Here is a 23011-nt window from a genome sequence, read left to right as displayed (position 1 = left end):
TCTTTTTTTCAACCTTCATAATCACTTAAACAGCAGGCGTTTTCCATATATTACCTTCTTTAATCCTCACAAGAACTCCACAAGGTAGGTACAAGTATTTATCCCCATTTCACAGATGAGGAAAGAGAAACCTGGTTACTTGCCTCAGTCCACAATGCAAACAGGTGACAGGGGGCAGATTCAAGCCCAGATCTGACTCTTGGGCCTGTGTTCGGCCTCCCACATTGTAAGTAGGACACTGAAACCTTGGAAAAGAGCCCAAACAGGGTGACCATGATGGTGAAAAATCTTGAAACCAAGTCATGTGAGGAATGAAGGAAAGAAATGAAGGCTCTTTGACTTTGTGAAGAGTGAATTTAAAAATGACACAATGCCCATCTCCAAATATTTGAAGGGTTGTCATGTGAAAGAGGAAGCAAACATATTCTGTGTGGCTCCAAACAGCAGAGCCGGGCCTGGCCCACGGTGGAACTTAGAGTAAATTTCAGCTCAAGAACCTTCTCTGACATAGCCCTCTAAAATAGGCAGGAGCGTTTAAGGAGAAGCTAAATAATCATTTGTCAGGGTATGTGTAGGGGCCTTTCCTGCCTTGAGTGGGCAGGTGGTCTAGATGAGTGTTTCTGTGCACATCAGAATCACCTCGGGTAGTTTTTAAAAATACAGATGCCTAGCCCCACCCTAGACCTATCGAAACAGAATCTTTGGGGTGGAGACCGTTATTGCAAGAATTACAAACAAGGAAATAAGCCTGTAAGAAGGTTCACTCAAATCCTCAAAAGAAGAAACACAAATGGCTCATCAACATATGAAAAACTGGTCAAGAGTCCTCAGAGAAATGCAAATTACAACAGCGATGTACCATTTATCTCCCATCAGATTGCAAAGATTAAAAAATATTAATAACCAGTGCTGGCATGGGAGAGGGGAAATGAACACTCGCCTATTCCGCTGGTGAAAGAGCAAGTGGCAGCAACTTTCTGCAGAGCAATTTAACAGCATGTTTAAGAGGAATTCTGAATACTAAAAACGTGTCTAATGTTTGAACCAGCAATTCCAATGCGAAGGATGTATCCTAAGGGGCAATCTAGCCAGTTTGAAAATGTCTGCCCAAAAACGGTCACTCAATTAATGTTTATAGGGGCCGGCCCCGTGGCCGAGTGGTTAAGTTCACGCTCCGCTGCAGGCGGCCCAGGGTTTCACTGGTTCGGATCCTGGGCGCGGACATGGCGTCGCTCATCAAGCCATGCTGAGGCGGCATCCCACATGCCACAACTAGAGGGACCCACAACTAAGAATATACAACTATGTACAGGGGGCTTTGGGGAGAAAAAGGAAAAAAAAAATTTTAAAAAAATTTAATGTTTAGGGCTGGCCCCGTGGCCGAGTGGTTAAGTTCGCGCGCTCCACTGCAGGCGGCCCAGTGTTTCGTTAGTTCGAATCCTGGGCGCGGACATGGCACTGCTCATCAGACCACGCTGAGGCAGCGTCCCACATGCCACAACTAGAAGAACCCACAACGAAGAATACACAACTATGTACCGGGGGGCTTTGGGGAGAAAAAGGAAAAAAAATAAAATCTTAAAAAAAAAAAAAAAAAAATTTAATGTTTATACTAGCACTGTCCAAAAGAACCTTCTGCAATGGTAGAAATGTTCTCTATGTGTGTTGTCCTATATGGCAGCCACCAGCCACATGTGGGTATTGAGCACTTGAACTGTAGCAAGTACCATTTAGAGGCTGATTTTATTTTTAATTAATTTAAATGTAAAAGGTGGCTGGTAGCTACTGTGCTGGACAGCTTATGTTTATAACACAAAATTAGAAATTGTCAAAATATCAATCAATAAAAGACGATCAGCTATAGTACAACCATAGCGCAATTTTTGGCAGTCACTAAACACGATTATGTAGATTTATATTTACTGATGTGAAGAAATATTCATGAGATATCGATAAGTGAAAAACTTATTTAAAAGTCTGTATGATATACTTTTTCAATCTGTTTTCATATATACATACAGAGAGAAGAGTTTCGACACATATACATCAGAATATTAACAGAGCTCCCTCTGAGTAATGAGATGGTGATAATTATTCTCTTTTCTGTTTTCCTAACTTTTCTACAATAAACGCGCATTTATTATGAGCAAAAAACAAAGCAAAAAACTCATTTATTATGAGCAAAAAAGCAATAAACACTTCAAAAAGAAGGCTTATTGATAATTAGAATAGGAAAAGAATCAATCAGGAGAATTTGTCTAACATGTTCCTCTAGGAAAACAAATTCTACTATTTGGTGCTCCAAGATGGTTCACAGCAAACTCTGCACGGGGCTGTGGGACAGAGCCTCCAGCAGTGGCTTGCCCTGGGCCCTCCTAACCTGCAGAAGCCCTCAGGAGTGAGCCTATCTCATGTGTAGGCCGACACTCCTGTTAACACTCCTGACCCCCAGTTCATTCAGAGCCAAGCTAAGTTTCACAACTGGAAACGCCTGGTCAAGAAGCCCGCTGGAACTGGCTTTATTCCACAGTGTATGTTGTTTTGTCCTATATTAAGTACTTTCCACTGACTCCCCTGGGAAGAGGGAGCTGGGGAGCTGGTTCGTTTTCAAGCCTTCCCTAAATGCGAACCTAACAAACATTCCACGCAAAGGTAGTTGTGTGTGCCTGGTGGGGGGGTTAACAGCGGCAGACGCTTTTCTGCCATTCTGTTTAGGGAGAGTTTTTCTCTGCTGGAGTTAGGATATGAAATCTGGCCGGTGCCAGTCCGGGGAGTGCATGCGTTACCCTGCCTCAAGGGGCTACAACCCGTAACATCTAGCAACTCTTTCCTGATCCTTTGGCGCACAAGGAATTGAGGGTAAACTCAGCAGTGGCAAGCAACTAGTATTTATACACCTACCAGGTGACTTTCCCAGGCTGACACAATGCCTCCTCTTAGGAACAGACAGAATACAAGTTTACCAACTGCCTTTGTTTCCCCTGAGGCACAAATAGCTACATCCTGAATTATAACAAAAACAGCGTTAAAACTCTGCATGTGAACCACATCCGTATAAAAACACTTCTCAATTAATCACATACGCTCTCAGGCTATAATACTCCTCCCCAAGCCCCTCTTGAGAAATCTCTGCCAGCAGTTAATTCTGTAATTATCCCTTTCCCCGAGCTAAAACTGACCTTCGTAAATATGCCAAACTTACAGGAAAACGCAGCACCCAAACAGTCTCTCTTTCTCCGTCTGCTTCATGACATGGTTAATAGATTCGTGGAAGTACCAAGAACTGAATGAAGGGCTGAATACACAACTACATGCTATATATAGCCCAGGCCTTCTGAATTTCTCAAACAGTGAGCAAAACTGTATGATGTTAACAACATGCCAACAAGGGTATAATTGTAACAAAAACCCACGTAAACAGGAAATACTGTATATTTGCTGTGCACTTGTTCAGCTTGGTGGGTTTATCCAAGCTCTAGCGAGAGAGACACCAGAGGAAAGCCTGATCTGCGGAAATGTAGCCCTCTGGCTATGTGACTCCAGAGTGAAGCCCTAATGCAAGTGTCGTGGGTTTATAGCAGCAAGTGTAAATCCTACCTCAGCTGTCCCTAATAAACACTTTGGGGCTTAAATCAGAAAGAATCAGAAGTTATGGCGGCAGCTGCCACATGGTCCACTCACTCTCCAGCCACCCATGGCTTTGCTAACTTTGGTTAACAGCTCTTTGTGTCAGAAAAGCAGGGGCCAAGAAAGAGAGCCATTTAGGAGATTCCACTCCCTTTAAGACTGTTTCCTTATTTCTTAATTGACTGAACTGTTTAAAAATAGCATTCACTAAGGTGCTATGAATAATCTAAAATTGATTTGGGTACACCATCTGGGTGTTCTATTGACAGACACATAGACTCAATCCAGGTTGGAACTAATAAAAACAAACGAAGAAAGTCATCCACATTCACATCTAATTACAGCACGTCTAGCATTGTGTCCTGCACGTAGTAGGGGGCTCGACAGATATTGGTTTAGATTCCTAAATCTGTTCCCCCCTTCCTCTAAAATCTCAACGTGGATCGCATACCAGAGTAGTAAATAAGTATCATTCCTGTGCCTTGCCTGGTAAAAATCTGTGGCCTGGGTCCCAAGTAAGCTAGGCTGGCAGTATCTCCCAGGAGAGTCACCAGCTTTGCCACAGAGTCCCTGGTTAGGGAGGGGCAGCTGCACCTGTGCCACACAAAATTCTTTTTAAAACCTAAAATCCTGAGCAAGCAAGCTAATGTTAACTTTTTGCTGCTGAGGGTGGCAGGTCAAATGCTGGTCAAATCCCAGGGGAGGTTTGCCGAGTCCCATTTATTCTCTTGAGACCATCTGTCCACTTCACAGGCTCCCTTCACACAATGTGGTAAAGGGCCAGCCACCCCTGCTCAAGCAAGGTTCTCTTTCTTCCTGAATTCAGGAAAGCGTTTCCTGTGCTAGGCAGATTGAATCACTTGTTAACAATCATCCAAGATGAGGGCCTTGGTATAAATGCCCTGCACGCAGCTTGCCTTCCTTTCTTTACTGGCTGCGATGACAATGGAGGTTCCAATCTGACCCCAACAGGACCTCATTCTAAAATCAGTGAAACACACAATAAGCTGGTCCCATTAAAACAACATGAAAGGCCCGGGTTTAGCTCTGCTGAACAGCAGGATTAAACTTTCAAGGGTCCAGCCATGATGGAGAGATTTCTTTAAAGTCACTTGGCTCTGCACAGTTGTAGCTATTAGGGATCAGATCTTTATCTCAAAGGTACATATTTTACCTTTGATCCTCCTCCAGAACTCCCACTAATGTCAACTTTCTCCACTGTCGGGATCAGGGCCCTGGCCTCCCTTTAATGTTGGTTTTATCGCAGATTCTACAAGATCAACAGACAAATTACAAGGAAAAGCTGTGAAGTTCCCTTCCGATGATAAGTTGTTTTAACAAAAAGAGCCCACTTTTAAAAACGGTGAAATTTAAACAGCAGACGACACGCTGTAAGGTGGAAGGAGTGGAGCGAGACAAAAACGAACAAACAAAAAACCAAAGTAACAAAACAAACACTAATTAACCAGTCTGATTGCTTATTTAGGGTTTGCTCGCTTGTCCAGGAAATTGGCAACGAGCGTCTTAAAAACAGGAGAAGGGGCAAGCGCCCGTTAGCACCCGTCCGCTTCCCTCCAGAGTCAGACAATCTGGATGCGGCTGAGGGTGCGATGGGAGGGCTCCCAGGGGGTCAGCGCGCTTTCAATTCCCCATCCCCCAGCCCTGAGCGGTGGGGCTCTGGCCCCAGGTCCTCCATCCCTGGACTGGCACACACCATCTTCCCCGAAACCTTCACGGCACCATCTCCTTGCCTCTCGAGCGCTCCCGGGTCCTTGGGGACACCTTTGCCCTGCGGCGGACCCCGCGCCCGCTCACCCCGGAACCCGATCGTTTCCAATCCCCTCCCTCCGCGGCAGCAGCTGCAGCAGCACCCCTTCCACACACCCATCACCACCCTCTCTCCCCAGTAGCAGGAGGAAGTCGCTCTGCTTCCTCTGTTCTCACCGCCCGCCGGAGCTCGGGCGCCTGGGGCTTTTTGGGTGGGGTTCTTTTTTGTGTACACGGTGCGTGTGTGCGCGCGCGAGTGTGTCTGTGCAAAACGCACATCGCATCCTTCAGCCTAGGCTGCCTCAGGTGCCCGCAGGAGGGACTCAGGATCTCATCGCGCCCTGGTTCCCGGCTCTTTGTGCCGGGGCTCGGGCAGCGCGAGGTCCGCTCCCTAGCTCACATCCCCCGCCGGGCCGCGCTTCGGAGCCCCGCGCCGGGCGCAGCCGTCCCAGCCCCCGAGAGCCTGTCGGCGTCCAGCCGGGCGCACGCCCCGCCGCACCGAGCAGCCGCGGCGCTGTCAGCGGGCGCCCGGGACTCGGACCCCGGCCAGCGGCGGCGGGGCGAAAACTTACTGAAGCGAGAAAGAGCGCGCGGCACCGCCGTTCCGTCCCGGTCCCCGCGCGCGGGAAGCCACCCGGTCGCTCTCGCCCGGAGCGCGTCCCCCGGGACGACCCGTTCCCCGGACACTCACCAGCACCACGGAGCCCCGTACGGCCTCCGACACGCTCTGCCGGAGCTCAGCCGCCGTGCCGGGCTTGCTGAGCCGCTTGGTGAATTTGCGCACTTCGGCCATGGCAGCGACGGACGGGTCGCGGGCGTGCTCACTGCCCCGGGCCGGGGCGGCCGCGGCCGCTGCTGCTCCCGCTGTTTACACGCCGGCCGGCCGGCCACATCGCAGCTCGGCGGCGGCGCGGCTCCCGCTGCCCCTCCCTCCCTCCCGCTGCCCCTCCCTCCTTCCCTCCTTCGCTCGCTCGCTCGCTCCCTGTCCTGCCCCAAGGCGGCAGCGGCGGCCACTCCCTCCCCTAGAGAGCCGGAGCTCTGCTCGCGACCAGCCCAAGAAGGAGGGTGTGTCTGGCGAGGAAGGGTGGGTGGAGGGGGAGGGAGAACTGGAGGGGGGGCGAGGGTCACGAGGGAAGAGGGGGGAAGTGGCAACCGCTCGGGCTCCGCCCGCAGCTGATGTTGCTGGTGCAGCCGCATCCGGGAGGGGAGATCTGGCTGCTTCATTTTTCGCGTGCGTGTGTGTTGAGGGGTGGGGGGGGAACGAAACGTCTCCAAGTGTGGGGCGTGCTCCACCCCAGGGCTCCTTTCCTGCCCCAGAGGCTGCAGTGGCCGCAGGAGGGCTGGGCAACTCTCAGGTCCTCCCACCCCGCAAGCCCCCAGGGCCGAGGCGGCGAGAAGCGGCCGCCTATTGTGTCTCCGCCGGGGAGGGGTCGCGCCGATGTCGAAGGAGGGAGAGCGGTCTTCTGGCCGGAGCGGCTCGGCTGGTCCTCGCCGCCTCACACCGTGTCCTTCCCCAGTCCGTCCTCCTCACCGGGGCAACCCGGGGAGGGAGCAGGTTTCGGGGAGAGGAAACTTTCTGTAGCGGAACCCACTCCCCATCCCCACCAGGGCGGGCGAGAGCTGGGTGGCGGGGCTTGAGCCTACGGCAGGTTGTCTAGTTCAGCAGTGACTGTGCGCTGGGGGCGGGGTGGAGGTGGTATTGAGAAGGCCATTGCCTGGAATCTGGAGGACTTACGGGTCTTCTAGAAGCTTTTACATGTGCCCTATCACCTCTCCATTTCCTACTTCTTTCCTTATCCTCTTCACCTTCTAAGAAATTGTTTTCCAAGAATCAAAGAAAATCTTCTAACTGGATGTAAAAGAAACATGCTTAAGACAGAAATCAGGATGGGAATCCTGAAGGACTAGTGACCCTGTAAAACCTCTCAAGTGCAAAATGAGAGGCTCCACCGATCGCAGCAATTTTCTGTCTCCTTATTTCATTTCTTGAGAGTTGGAAATGGCCGATAATTTCTGGGGACCCACGCAGTCCTTCTAGGAAAGTTCCTACCACTGCCGTTCGGCACTTTTCCCAACTGCAAACACCAAGCAGTCACACCTACGTGTAGGACTTAGTTATGAAAACAAGGGCATGGTTGATGGTTTCTGTGAACCCAAGAAAGGGCAAGTCTCTTAGCAGCAACTCTATATCAGCAGTCATCACCTTAGTCCCAATGAAGCACCGATAGAGGGTCCAAGAAGGCTTGGGACCTGGAAGTCCTGTAAAGGTATAGGCCTCGAATCACCAATCTTGGCTTGGCACAGTGGGTGTGTATGTAAAATGTGTTCATTGTTGAATGTAGATGAATCAGCACAAATCCGTGCCCTCCGTTTTATGAATGCCTATGTGGCCCACACTGTTGGTTGCCTTCATAACACTTTTTCCTTGCTAAGAGAGCTCAGGTTTGCTTCAGGTATAGGGCAGAGCCACAGGGCTTAGGGAAGGCAGGCCCAGCTCCAAGTGATGAATTGTGACTGGTTAAAAAAAATCATGATAATCTCATTCTTCCTTACTAGAGGAACCGTCTTCACTGCCATTCACTTTGGGCCAGTGGAATATAAAAGAGTGGGAGGAGGGCTCCTGAGAAAGTTTTTCCACCTTGATAAAAAGAGAGAGGCAGGGAGATCTCTGCCTCCCTTTCTTCTTGAGAGGGGTGTTTTCTTATGTGTCTGCCTTTGGCAGCCATTTTGCAACCATGAGGGAAGACCAAGATCATCGCAGAGAAGCCAATCCAGAATCCATACAGCGTTGAACTAACCATAGTACTACCTACCTCTGCATTCCTTTCAATGTGATAAAAGTAAACCCTTTCAGTTTATGCAGCTTTTAGTTGAATATTCTGTTCCTTTTAGCCAAAGGCATCCTTACTATTACAGACTCTATTATAGCCACTGAAAGTACACAGGGTCCCTTTGACAGGCAGGGTCCCTCTTCTGCAGGAGCTTACATTCTAGTGCCAGCAAAAGAACATGTTAATTTCAGAAAGAGATCAATACTATGCAGGGAATTAAATTAAGGTGACATGATAGAGAGTAACTGGAGTTGGGGACCTAATTTAGAGTAAAGGGTCAATGAAGGCCTCTTTGAGGAAATGAAAAGTGGGTTGAGTCTTGAAGGAAAAGAAGCAGCCGGAGAGAGAGCGGAAGTAGAGCACTCCAGGCAGAGGAGTGACGGGCCCAGCGGCCTGGAGAAGGGAGCAGACTTAGTGTGTTCAAAGCCAGAAAAAAGGCCAGTGTGGCTGGAGCATAGAAGGAAGAAGAGTGGTGTGAGAAGGAGTCGGAGAAGTAGGCAATTTCTGCAGAACCTCCTGAGCCATCAGAAGCATATGTCACAGTGATGGTGAGCAAACACCATCTGGTCGTTGTGCAGGCTCCACGCTCATTCCTGGGACTGTAGGTTTCACTTTTTCACTTTAGGGCTTCTGTTTAATTATATAAACATTGAGCACTGTGCTATGCCCTGAGGGAGGATGCAAGATGAAATAAAGACATTGTCCTTTCCCTTCAGGAAAAAATGAAAGTCTAATAGAGAAGTATTTATGATACTAGGTAGTATGTGACAAGGACCATACTTGAGGTAAAGAGGCAGATGAGATCACATCTGATTAAGGTCTATGGAAGGCTTCCTGAAGGAGGGGGTGTTTGAGCTGGACCTTGAGGCTGAGTAGGATTTGGACGTGACTGTACTCACAGACTAAAGGGAAATTGTAGGGCAATCCCACATCTCCCAACAGGGCATTTAATTGGGTGATTTCTACATGTGTTAAATGTCCTTGATTTCATCACAAATTTACCTGTCAGTTTAACACTATCCTAATTAAACCTAAGATTCAAGTATTAGAAATGCTGTTGAGCCCTTTAACCTAGAAATTCCACATCTATGAATCAATGCCAAATAAAACCTCTTGCATGTGAACTGAGACACCTGCATAAAGATGCTCTTTGTATCAGTGTTTGTAAAAGCAAAGTATTAGAAACAACCTAAGTGTCCACCCCTAAGGGACTGCTTTATCCTCAATCCCTAGACCAGTGCCTGGCACATCGTAGGTGCTCAAAAAATATTTGTTCATTGAGTGAATGAATAAGTGGACATACATGGTTCATTCATACCAAAGAATTCTCTACAGCTATTAAAGAAGAATGAGGTATATATGTATGTGCTTAGATGGAAAAGGCTCCAAAAGATATTGATAAAAAGCAAGTTGCAGAACAATTTTATTTGTGAAAAAAATAATATCCGTGCATGTGTATCTATGTCCCTATACATGAGCTAACAGTGGAGGCCCCATGGGTGGGAAGTGGGAGTGGGGAACAAGGGGACTTTTGCATTTTATCGTCTAAATGCTGCAGACTCGAATTTATGTTTCCATCCTCAGCCACCAGACTCGTGGATCTAATTCCTCATCTCCACTTGGGTGGCCAATAGGTTTCTCAAATTAAGCACACCCAAAGCCTAACTCCTATTTTTTCTCTACAAATCTATTCCTTCTGTAGTTTCCTCTACCTCAGTATATGGCAGTTCTTTCCTAGTTGCTCAGGCCAAAAAACCTTAGAATCAGCTCTCTCATTTCTTACACACCCTGCATCCAATCCAACAGCAAATCCTGTTGACTCTGCCTTCAAAATACATCCAAGATCCAACCACTTCTCCCCATCTCTACCAACATGCACCAGCCTAGTCCCAGCCACCAGCATCTCTCACCTATTTTGGTGGCCTCTCAACTGACCCCCTTTCTTTCCCCCTTGCCCTCCTACAGTCTATTTATAACACACTAGCCAGTGATTCTAATCAACGCGCCTGTCCAATTTTTATGTAGAGTGGCCTACAAGATCCAATGTATTAGTTATCTCTTGCCGTGCAACAAATTACCCCCAAATTTAGCAGCTTAAAACACCACACATTGGGGCTGGCCCAGTGGCGCAGCAGTTAAGTGCGAACATTCTGCTTCCACGGCCCGTGGTCGCCTATTCGGATCCCAGGTGCAGACATGGCACCACTTGGCAAGCCATGCTGTGGTAGGCGTCCCACATATAAAGTAGAGGAAGATGGGCATGGATGTTAGCTCAGGGCCAGTCTTCCTCAGCAAAAGAGGAGGATTGGCAGCAGTTAGCTCAGGGCTAATCTTCCAAAAAAAAAAAAAAACACCACACATTTATTATCTCACAGTCTCCATGGATCTGCTGAGTGTGGCTGAGCGGGGTCCTCCGGATCCGGTCTCTCAGTAGCCTGCGATCAAGGTGTGGGGCCAGGATCCGTCACAAGGCTGTGATCAGGGTGTCGGTTGAGGCCTCACTCATCTCAAGGTTCAACTGGGCCAGGATCTGCTGCTAAGCTTACTCAGTGGTTATCGGCAGGATCAGGATCTTCACAGGTTGCGGGACTCGGTCCCTCACTGGCTGTTAGCCATAGGCTGCCCTCAGCTCCTTGCCACATGGGCTTCTCCATAGGGCGGTTCATCACATGGCAGCTGGCTTCATCAAAGTGAGCAAACGTGACAGTGACGGACTACCAGTGGGTGGAAGCCACAGTCTTTAAGAACCTAATCTTGGAAGTGATATCCTCTCAGTTTTGCTGGATTCTATTTATTAGATCCAGCCCACAATCAAGGAGAAGAGCTACACAAGGGCATTAACACCAGGAGGCAGGGGTCCTTGGGGGCCATGTCAGGAGCTGCCTATCACAGTCTCCACGACCTGTCCCACCACATCTCCTTCGCCATACCTCTCTGATCTCATCTCCTATTGATCCTCCCCCTTGCACTGTGTGCTGCAGCCGCACGGCCCTCCTTGTGGTTTCTTGAAATGTCAGGCATTGCCCATCATCAGGGCCTCTTCATTTACTGTTCCCTCTACCTGGAAGGCTCTTCCCCACATGGCTTCATTGTTTACTCCCTCAGCTCCTTTAGGTCATGCCCAATGTCAGCCTCTCGGATAGGCCTTCCTTCGCCTCCCTGTTTAAAATGGTAACCCTCAGGCCAGCCCTGTGGCCCAGTGGTTAAGTTCCTGCGCTCCGCTTTGGCAGCCCGGGGTTTCGCTGGTTCGGACCCTGGGTGTGGACATGGCACCGCTCGTCAGGCCACGCTGAGGTGGCGTCCCACATGCCACAACTAGAAGGACCCACAACTAAAATATACAACTATGTACTGGGGGTCTTTGGGGAGGAAAAGCAGAAAAAAAAAATGGTAACCCTCCTACCATCTCCCATCTAACTTACCCTGCTTGATTTTTCTCCAAAGCACTTATCACCCTTTGGTGTACTATATATACACATATGTTTACGTTATTTCATTTATCGTCTGTCTTCCACACTACAATTTCAGTTCCATGAGGGAGGACATTTTGTTGCTTTGTTCACTGTCTTATCTTCAATGCTTCGAGCAGCACTATCCAACAGAAATACAACACAAACCACATATGTACTTTTCAATTTGCTAGTAGCCACGTTAATATTCAGTAAAAAGAAATGGTGAGATTAATTTTAAAGGTATATTTTCCTTGACCCAATATATCCAAAATACTGTCATTTCAACATGCAATCAATATAAAAATTCTTAATGAGATTCTTTTACTTTCTTTTTTTCATAGTAAGTCTTTGAAATCCAGAGACTTATATTTCACCCTTATATTGTTTGAATGCTAAATTTTCATCAGCAATCCATGATCTGTATTTAGATTTCATAATATTAGTTGAAAGAATAGATTCACATATCCAACTTGTTTAAAAGTTTTCTAACTCTATCGCATATCAGTTTTTATAATTAATTATAAATTAATTAAAATTAAATAAAACTATAAATTCTGTTCCTCAGTCATACAAGCCACATTTCATGTGCTCAATAGCCATATGTGTCTGTTAAATTGGACAGGGCAGGCCTGGAACAGTGCCCAGCACATAAGGGTCACTCAATAATTAATTAAAACATACAAATTTATCCTATGGGGCTTTTCCAAAGAGAATATGTTCATGGTTACTTGGATAAGATAAATATAAAGCAAAATAAAAGCGATCATGATGCCATGCCCACTTCTCTGTGTTGTTGGGGGCTTTATAACAAGCAAACTGAATTGTGGAGAGCTGTATAGTCTCAAAGCACATTTACATGCATTATCTCTTTCAATCCTCAAAACAGCCTCAAGAGGTGGGTAGAACCAAGACTATTTTTCCCGTTATACAGATGAAGAAACTGAGAAAGACAAGTCACACGGTAGTTGGCAGAGCCAGAAATAGAACCCAGGTCTTCTAGTTCTCTTTCCAGTGCAGCATATAGTGTCAAGTCCCCTGAAGGCCCTGAGAGAAACTCCATCTTACTTTATCTCATTATGGATCCGTCGTCCCTGAATTCACAGTGATGGTGTCAGATTAGGTACAATAATATATGCAATCTATGAGTACTTGAAAAAGTTAAAGCCCTATTGCAATTATAAGACATTTTAAATAACATAAACTGTATTAAATATATATTAACAGCCTGTTGCACCACTTGGAATAATAGCAGTTTCTTATTCCCCAGACAAAGCCCCAAACTTTACTCTCTTTTTTCACTCTTTCTAAATTCACCTCCTGTAAAGAGTGCAATAAAAATGCTCTACCCATCAAGTGTTTGTGGATTTAAGGATGACCCTCTCGCCTACAGGAGGCTAATGATATGCCTCTGAAAATGCAAATGCGGGGGTCTGAAGTGTTTCAAAGGTTGTGGAAAGCGTTAGGTGGTACTCTGTCCTGTAAATGTCTAATCCTGCACGGGGACTCAGAAAGAGACTAAATGGTCCCGGTTGGGAAAGAAGGTGAGGACCTGGTGCTGGGCAAGTTGAGTGGAAGCTGCCTCGGGTGGCGTTGAAAAGAGCAAAGGAGGACTTTCAGGAGCCTCGAAGGACCGATAAATCGTGTCCAGAAAATTGCAGGGACTAGGATCGGAGCGGCAACAAGGAGATGGAGGGCAGACACTTGGAGCTGGAGCAGACTTCAGAAATCACCTAGTGACTAAATTCTAGTTCACACTGCTTCCTTGTACAGGAGGCAAGACTGGGTTTAATTCGGACACAGGGAAACAAACCACTTAGGAGGCCAGAGAAGCACCTAGGCTCACACCTAGTAGGTGTACAATCAACATTTACTGAGTAAAAACGACCTTATGTCTACTGATGCCAAAAAGAGAGCCTAATGGTAATTAATGCGACCAAGACTGGAGGGTGCGCTAGGGGAAAGATGGGGAGTGAAAGTTTATTGGGCTCCTACTATGTGCCAGGCACTGTGATGACTTCTGTGATCTGACCACCTTGGAGAACTAACAGGAGCACACCAAACCAAATGGTCAGGACCTATGAGAAGGTTTATAATCACCATGAGCAGACTAGCGTGGTGGGTAAGCACTAGGGTACAAGAGTCTCATTGAACAGGGTTCAAATCCTGGTTCGCCACTCCCTGACAGAGCAGGTCATTTTCCCCATCTGCAAAATGGGAATAATAATTACTACCTGGCTTACATGTTTGTGGAAATTTAATGAAATAAAGTACTTGGCACACAGTAAGCACTCAAATAAGCATTAGTTGTCTGTGGCAGTGTATCCTGAAGACAGCCGCAACAGTATCTCCCATCCCACATGCTCTTCTTACAATGTGATTTTTTGGGGGGGTGGGGGGGGGTGAGGAAGATTGGCCCTGAGCTAACACCTGTTGCCAATCTTCCTCTTTTTGCTTGAGGAAGAGTGGCCCTGAGCTAACATCTGTGCCTATCTTCCTCTATTTTGTCCATGGGTCGATGCCACAGCATGGCTTGATGAGTGGTGTAGGTCCCTGCCCGGGATCTGAAACCATGAACCCAGGCCACCAAAGCAGAGTGCACTGAACTTAACCACTATGCCGCTGAGCTGGCCCCGTTACAACATGATTTTGACACTTCTGCTTTCAAAACAAGACCAGCTACATAATTTGCTGGGCCCAGTGTGAAGGGCAAATGCAGGACCTCTTGCTTCAAATGTATTAAGAATTTTAAGACAGTGACAGGAGGACATTAAACCAAGTGTGAGCCCCTCTAAGTGTGGAGCCCTGTGTGACTGCACATGTTGCACACCCGTGAGGCAGGAGGTCTATGTTGCCTCTCCTGGAATCCAGGTGGGCTTGTGACTATGGCAGAGTGATACAATGTCACTTCTGAGGCTAGGTCATAAAAAATGTTATATTTTCTATCTAGTTCTTTTGGATATCTGTTTGGAGCCCTGAGCTGCCATTGGAAGCAGTCTATCTGTCTTGAGGCCACACTGCAGTGAGGAAGCCCGGACTAGCCCATGTGGAGAGGCCACATGGCCGCATGGAGAGGCTCTGAGACTATATGAAGTGCGAATGCCTGGTCAGCCCCCTGCTGCTTCAGTGCCCCCCTCCCCATTCCAGCTCAAATCACCATCTGACCACAATCAGGTGTGAGACTCTGAGCCAGAACCGTCCAGCTGAGCTCTTCCTGGAATTCCTGACCCACAGAAACCGTGGCAGGTAATAAAATAAGTGTTGTTCTTCTAAGCCACTAAGTTTTGGGGTGATCTGTTATGTAGCAATTGATAACTGGAACAATATTATTAAAACAAGGAAAAGGCAACAGCCCGTGCCAGGAATGGAAGATTCTGCTGTTTGTGCTTGCTTTCGTCTGTTCTCTGTGGGGGCAACGGTGGGATTCGGGCCCTAATTGATATATCAGAGTAAAAGGAACTGTGTCCGAATGTGTGAAACTTGTTTGGATCCTGTTTCAATCAAACCAGCTTTAAGAAAATTTTAAGACAATGGGAAATATTTGAATATGGACTGGGTATTAAATGATATTAAGAAATAATAATTTTGTTAGATATGACCATGGCATGATGGTTATGTTAAAAAAAAAAACAGTCTTTATAGGTTTGAGATGCAAACTGAAGTACTTACAAATGAAATGACATGATGTCTAGGATTTGCTTTAAAATACTACAGAAAGTGCCAAGAACATTCAACGGGGAAACAATAGTCTCTTCACCAAATGGTGCTGGGACAACCAGATTTCCACATGCAAAAGAATGAAGTTGGACCCCTGTCTCACTCCATATATAAAAATTAACTCAAAATGGATTAATGATCTAATTATAGGAGCTGAAACTATAAAACTTTTAGAAGAAAACATAGCGGTATATCTTTATGACGTCGGATTTGGCAATGGATTCTTAGATTTGACACCAAAACCACAAGCACCAAAAGAAAAAAATAGATAAATTGGACTTCACCAAAATTAAAAACTTTTGTGCATCAAAGTACAGTATCATGAAGGTGAAGAGACAACCCACAGAATGGGAAAAATATTTGCAAATTATGTAATCAATAAGAGTTTAGTATCCAGAATAAAGAACTCTTATAACTCAACAAGAAAAAAGCAAACAATCCAATTTAAAAATGGGCAAAGGACTTGAATAGACATTTCTCCAAAGACATACAAATGGCCAAGAAGCACATGAAAAGATAGTCAACATCACTAGTCATTAAAGAAATGCCAATGGAAACCTCAATGAGGTCCCGCTTCCCACCCACTAGGATGGCTATAATCGAAAGAAAGAGCGAAAGAAAGAGGAAAGAAAGATAATAACAAGTGTTGGCCAGGATGTGCGGAAATTGGAATCCTCGTGCATTGCTGGTGGGAATGTAAAACGGTGCAGCTGCTGTGGAAAACACATTTTGGCGATTCCTCAAAAGGTTAAACATAGAATTACCATATGATCAAGCAATTCCAATCCTAGGTAGATATCCAAGAGAAATGAAAGCATATGTCCAGACAGAAACTTGTACGTTTTTATATTTATATTTATAGCAGCATTATTCGTAATAGCCAAAAGGTGGAAACAACCCAGATGTCTATCAGTAGATGAGTGGATAAACAAATTGTGGTATAGCCATATAATAAAATATTTTCAGCCGTAAAAAGGAACGACTTGCTGATGCATGTTACAACTTGGGTGAACCTTGAAAACATTACGCTGAGTGGAATAAGGCAGACATAAAAGGTCACATACTGCATGATTCTTTTTATATGAAATACCCAGAAAAGGCAAATCCATAGAGACAGCAAGCAGATGAGTGGTGGCCAGGAGTCGGTGGAGGGGGAAGTGGGGAGTGATTACTTAATGGGTCTAGAGTGTTCTTCTGGGATGATGAAAAAGTTTTGAAACTAGAGAGAGGTAGTGGCTGTGCAGCATTTTGAACTCACTAAATGGTACATTTTAAATAGATTAACTGTAGAGTACTATTCAACCTTAAAAAAGAAGGAAATTCTGTCACATGCTAAAGCATGGATGAACCTTGAGGACATTATGCTGAGTGAAATAAGCCAGTCACAAAAGGACAAATACTGTATGATTCCACTTACATGAGCTATCTAGAGGGGTCAAAATTATGGGAACAAAAATAGAATGGTGGTTGCCAGGGGCTTGGGGGAGGGGGAAATGGGGAGTTGTTCGATTGGTATAGAGTTTCAGTTTTGCTAGATGAGAAAGTTCTAGAAATCTGTTAACAACAATGTGAATACAGTTAAAACTACTGATCAGTACACTTAAAAATAGTTAAGAGGGTAAATTTTATATGTTTTTATCACAATTAATTTTTTAAATTTTAAAAGAATGGGTAACTTTATGTTGTACAAATTTTAGCTCAATAAAAAAAATACTGCAAAAAATGGGGGTGGGGGTGGGGCTGGATGAAACAAGATTAGCAAAAAGCCAATAATTGTTGAAGCTGGGTGATGGCTATATGAGAATTCATTATACTATTCTTTCTGCTTTTGTGTATTTGTATATAAAATTTTCCATAATGAAAAGTAAAGAGAGAAGTTGTGCTTGTAAAACTATAGCCATATAATACATATTGTCTGTTTTCAGAAATTTCCTTCTCGAAAAGTCTAAAGTTAAACATGCCCTGATAAACTGCTTGTGTGTGCTGGTTTGGCGTGGTTAAGGTGGCAAAAAAAGACTGCCAAGGAAGGCAGAAAGTGTTCGGAATGATGGTGCCTAAGGGAACACATTCATATGGTTGTTCTTATGTGATAATCTGCCTTTCATAATGGTGTGCCATGCCCAAGAACTGCTGAAAGTCCATAAAAGATCACCAGGAGAATGAACACAGGATAGTCAGGGAATTAATGCATGGGCAGCATTTACCAACTAAACATCATACTGAAATAGACTGCCCTCCCCAGTGATTCCAGTTTCTGTGGCATTCAGAATGACACATTAAACATATGCACCAGCAGGGCTACCACACTGAGCAATTCTAGAGAACGCCAAGCACATCCTGGACTGCGTGAATGGCACCCCCTGGAGATGCGTAGAGAGGCTGTTTAGCCATATACAAGTGGCCCTGTGCTATATAAACTCATTCTCCTCACTCCCCAGGGATATTTCGGTTGAAAGAAAAATTATAAACAAAGAAATAAACAAAATAAGGGAAAATCAGAGTCTTACAGTGCTCAAACTGAGTCTGAATCTAATGAAGTTAGAATAATTACAAGTGAATATAAACAATCAGAGCCTTTGATTTCTAAAACCTAGGAGCTGAGTTATCTAGAATGAAATGGTGGTTTCTGAAACAGCTGAATTAAAGGGCACCTAAATATTGTAAACAGGGTATTTGTGTTCTTCCCTTTGCTCCAATGAATCTATTCCAAATGGTTTCTTCATATTAAGCTGCAATTAACACAAAATATAGTGGTGGTTACATGGATATAAATATATAAAATGAGCGTGCTTTATTATGTGCAATAATAGCTCAATAAAGTTGAATGTGTGTGTATACACTATATATGTATTTATATAAATACAAATGCTTACATATATAAAATATACATATGTATATATATATATACATATTTGTGTGTGTGTGTCAGTGTTGGCATACCCGAAGGCTCAATCTTTGGATCTTTTTTTTTTTAAATTGGCACCTGAGCTAACATCTGTGGCCAATCTTCTTTTTTTTTTCCTTCTTCTTCTCCCCAAATCCCCGCAGTACATAGTTGTATATTTTAGTTGTAGGTCCTTCTGGTTGTTGCATGTGGGATGTTACCTCAGCATGGCCTGATGAGTGGTGCAATGTCCGTGCCAGGATCCAAACGAGCGAAACTCTGGGCCGCTGGAGTGGAGCATGCAAACTTAACCACTCGGCCATGGAGCTGCCCTGGGACCTATTCTCTGGCCACTCTTCTTGTTCCCTTGATGACCTTATCCAGTGTTCATGGCTTTATATAACATCCGTACCAGTGCTGTCCAATAGAAATATCTTGTGAGCCACATATATCATTTTAAATCTTCTAGTAGCCACATGCAAAAAGTAGACAGAAACAGGTGAAATTTTTTTTTTGGAGGAAGATTAGCCCTGATCTAACATCTGCCAATCCTCCTCTTTCTGCTGAGGAAGACTGGCCCTGAGCTAACATCCGTGCCCACCTTCCTCCACTTTATATGTGGTATGCCTGCCACAGCATGGCTTGCCAAGCGGTCCCTTGTCCACACCCGGGATCCAAACTGGTGAACCCTGGGCCGCTGAAGTGGAATGTGTGCACTTAACCGCTGAGCCACCGGGCTGGCCCCTTATTTTAATGTATTTTATTTACCCCAATATATCTGAAATATAATTTCAACATGTGATCAATATAAAATAATGATTAATAAGACACTTCACTTTCTTTTTTTCTGTATTAAGTCTTTGAAATCCAGTGTGTATTTTATCCTTACAGCACATCTCAATTCAGACTAGCCACATGTCCAGTGTTTAATAGCCACATGTGGCTAGTGGCTACTGTGTCTATATGCGCAGATCTACATGCTGACAACTTCCACATTTTCTTCTCCAGCTCAGCTCTCTTCCCTGAACTGCAGGCTTGCACAGCCCAGGGTCTGCTCAACCGCCCGCCTGGATTTCATACGGGCATTTCAAACTTAGTATGTCCAACACGAGGCTTCTCGTCATCTTCCCCCAGAAACATTTCACAGGCTTACACATCTTAGTTAATGGTAAATGCATGTTTCCAGTTGTTCAAGCCCAAAACCTTGGAGCCATCCTAGACTCCTCTCTTTCTCTCACACCCTATATCCAGTACACCAACAAATCCTGGTGGCGCTACCTTCAAAATATAAGACCATTTCTCACCACCTCCACTACCAATACCCTGGTCCAAGGCACCATCATCTCCTAAAAGTAATGTGTCAGCCTCCTAAATGTTTTCCTTGCTTGCAGCCTTGGCCCCTTCAGTTTGTTCACGACGCAGCAGCCCGAGTGACCCTGTTAAAATGAAAGTCAGATCCCAGCAGTCTGCTCAGAACCCTCCACTAGCTCCTCATTTCACTCCGCAAAAGCCAAAGGTCTTACATTGCCTCATGCCCTCTGGTGAGCTCTCTGCCCTCCTCTCTATTCTCCCCCTGGTGTGCTCTCACCAGGCTTACCAGCTTCCTTGCTGTTTCTCAAACATGCCAGGCAGGCTCCAGCCTCAGGGCATTTGCGCTTGCTTTCCCTTCTGTCTGGAATGCTGTTACCCCAGATATCCGCGTGGCTCCCTCTCTTCCCTTCTTCCAGCATTTGCTCAAATGCCACCTTTTCAGTGAGGCCTTCCCTAAACACCCTATTTAAAACTGCAACCCAGCCCCACCCCCAGACTCCCGATTTTTTTTCTCTTCCCTGTTTTATTTTCTCCCCAAAGCACTTATTACCTATATGTTTTGTTTAGTGTTTGTCTCTGCCTGGTAGGATATAAGGTCTGTGTGACCAGAGCTCTGTGTGTTTTGTTCACCACTATATCCACAGCACCTAGCACAGTGCTTGGTACACAGTAGGCACTCAATAAATATTTGTTGAGTGACTCAATCATATAAAATCCCTACTCAGCACAATTGTTCATAATGTGAAGAAAGTATGTGATAAAAAGACACAAAAGCACTGTACTTATTTTTTTTTTTTTGGTGGAAGTTTCACCCTGAGCTAACATCTGTGCCGATCCTCCTCTATTTTGTATGAGGGTTGCCACCACAACATGGCTGATGAGTGGTGGAGGTCCACACCTGGAATCCAAACCTGCAAACCCCAGGCCACTGAAGCAGAGCATGCCGAACTTAACCACTATGCCACAGGGCTGGCCTCTGTACTCATTTTTTTTTTTCTGGTGAGGAAGATTGGCCCTGAGCTAACATCTGTTGCCAGTCTTCCTCTTTTGGCTTGAGGAAGATTGTTGCTGAGCTAACATCTGTGCCAATCTTCTTCTATTTTGTATATGGGATGCCACCACAGCATGGCTTGATGAATGGTGTGCAGGTCCCCACCGGGGATCTGAACCCACGAACCCTGGGCTGCCAAAGCAGAGCACATGAACTTAACCACTACGTCATCTGGCCAGCACCCCCCTACCCCTCCCGCCTCCCTCCATCCCCCATACTCATTTTTTTTTTGAGGAAGATTAGCCCTGAGCTAACATCTGCTGCCAATCCTCCTCTTTTTGCTGAGGAAGACTGGCCCTGAGCTAACATCCATGACCATCTTCCTCTACTTTATATGTGGGACGCCTACCATAGTATGGCTTTTGCCAAGCAGTGCCATGTCCGCACCCGGGATCTGAACCAGCAAACCCCAGGCCACTGAGAAGCAGAATGTGTGCACCTAATCGCTGTGCCACCTGGCTGACCCTTTTTTTTCCTTTTTAAAGATTGGCACCTGTGCTAACATCTGTTGCCAATCGTGTTTTTTTTTTTCTTCTTCTCCCTAAAGCCCCCTGGTACATAGTTGTATATTCTAGTTGTGAGTGCCTCTGGTTGTGCCCCTATACTCATTTTTTTTCTATTTCATTTATTTATTTATTTATTTTGAGGAAGATTAGCCCTGAGCTAACATCTGCTGCCAATCCTCCTCTTTTTGCTGAGGAAGACTGGCCCTGAGCTAACATCCATGCCCATCTTCCTCTACTTTATATGTGGGACGCCTACCACAGCATGGTGTGCCAAGTGGTGCCATGTCCGCACCCGGGATCCGAACTGGCGAACCCCGGGCCTCTTAAGCAGAATGTGCGCACTTAACCACTGTGCCACTGGGCCAGCCCCTTCCCCATACTCATTTTTAAACATTGCTTTTCATATGTCACATTTTATAACAAAACTTAAAAATACAAGCTATATGAGCTTAATATATTTTGTTCTTAATAAAAATAATTTAACCTTCTAAATGGGTCACCACAGCTATTTTGGTGTCATAAAATTTGTAAAGCATGTGAATCAAATTGTAATTGTTCCTTGCAGCATTTAATTTGCCAGTAAAATGTTTTTGTTGCTTGGTTGTCTACTTTAATTCAAATGGGCATTGTATCTTGAGCTCTTGGTGGAGTTCCAGCCACACGTGATAATTTTAAGTGTCCCTTGGTCAAACACACGTGGGAACTGTTGTTTGGTCTATTATCCTGTGGAAACAACTCCATCTCCTTGGTCCTTTACTTAATTTTCTGGACTTCCCTCAGCTCAGTGACCTCATATGGTCACTTGCTCTTCTCTTGCTCTCACGTTCGTAAGAGAGCCCGAATCTTTCCGCATCAAGGCTTTGCCATTGGATTGCTTTGCTGCTAGTGTTGGACAGCAGGTTTTCCCTCTTAGAGGATGTATTTTTTGTATCTATTCCTTAATGGCTATTGACTTTGGCTTCGTATTTCTCTTGAAATGGCTGAAAATGTCTACAGAGTCGGTGTATTTTTGACTTCTTGTCCTCCTCACACTATTTCATGTGAAAAGCTTTCTGAGATTTTCTTTTTCTTCAATTGTGAGTGGTAGTCCATTTGAAACTTTGGGTCTGGGGTCATCCTAAATGTTAAATTCTTTCTTCATATCCTCTTTACAGAAACTAAAAATTTGAACAGATATATAATATATATGTATAATTATGTATATATCACATTTGTGCATATATTTACATATTTTTTCACTGTTATAGACTTTGAATAATCTGTTAATTAATATTGTGAATGATTAAAATATATCCCATTATATGTACATATTGCCATGGTCTGAATGTTGTCCCCATTCATATGTTGAAATCTTAATGCCCAATGTTATGGTATTAGAAGGTGGGCCTTTGGGAGGTGCTTAGGTCATGAGGGTGGAGCCCTCATGAATGGAATTTGTGTTCTTTTTTTTGTTTTTAAAGATTTTGTTTTTCCTTTTTCTCCCAAAGCCCCCCAGTACCTAGTTGTGGATCCTTCCAGTTGTGGCATGTGGGACACCGCCTCAGCATGGCTTGATGAGCGGTGCCATGTCCGTGCCCAGGATCCGAACTGGTGAAACCCTGGGCCGCTGAAGTGGAGCACACGAACTGAACCACTCGGCCATAGGGCCAGCCCCAGAGTTTGTGTTCTTATACAAGAGACCCCACAGAGATCCCTAGCCCCTTCTGCCCGCCATGCAAGGATACAGTGAGAAATCTGCAACCTGGAAGAGGGCCCTCACTTCATCGACCATGCTGCCATGCTGATCTTGGACTTCCAGCCTCCAGAACTGTAAGAAATCAATTTCTGTTGTATATAAACCCCCCAGTCTGTGGTATTTTGTTATAGCA

General features: G+C 45.3%; 1 protein-coding gene across 5 annotated transcripts in view; it reads right to left on the bottom strand.

Moving 5' to 3' along the window:
* Window positions 1-6467, bottom strand: part of DOCK11 (dedicator of cytokinesis 11) — a 180605-nt gene extending 174138 nt beyond the window's left edge. For 3 of the 5 annotated variants that reach the window (XM_023633785.2, XM_023633787.2, XM_023633788.2), the window contains exon 1: window positions 6086-6467. In XM_023633785.2, the coding sequence (XP_023489553.1) occupies window positions 6086-6187 (102 nt within the window). In that variant the 5' untranslated portion in view covers window positions 6188-6467. The remainder of the gene's footprint in view (window positions 1-6085) is intronic. The other 2 variants (XM_023633790.2, XM_070258289.1) reach the window with 1 other exon arrangement.
* Between the last annotated feature and the right edge of the window lie 16544 nt (window positions 6468-23011).

The sequence above is a fragment of the Equus caballus genome, chromosome X (genome assembly GCF_041296265.1).
Source record: "Equus caballus isolate H_3958 breed thoroughbred chromosome X, TB-T2T, whole genome shotgun sequence".
In the NCBI taxonomy this organism is placed as follows: Eukaryota; Metazoa; Chordata; class Mammalia; order Perissodactyla; family Equidae; genus Equus; species Equus caballus.
Note: the sequence above shows the minus strand (reverse complement) of the source record. Positions and strands in the feature narration are given on the sequence as shown.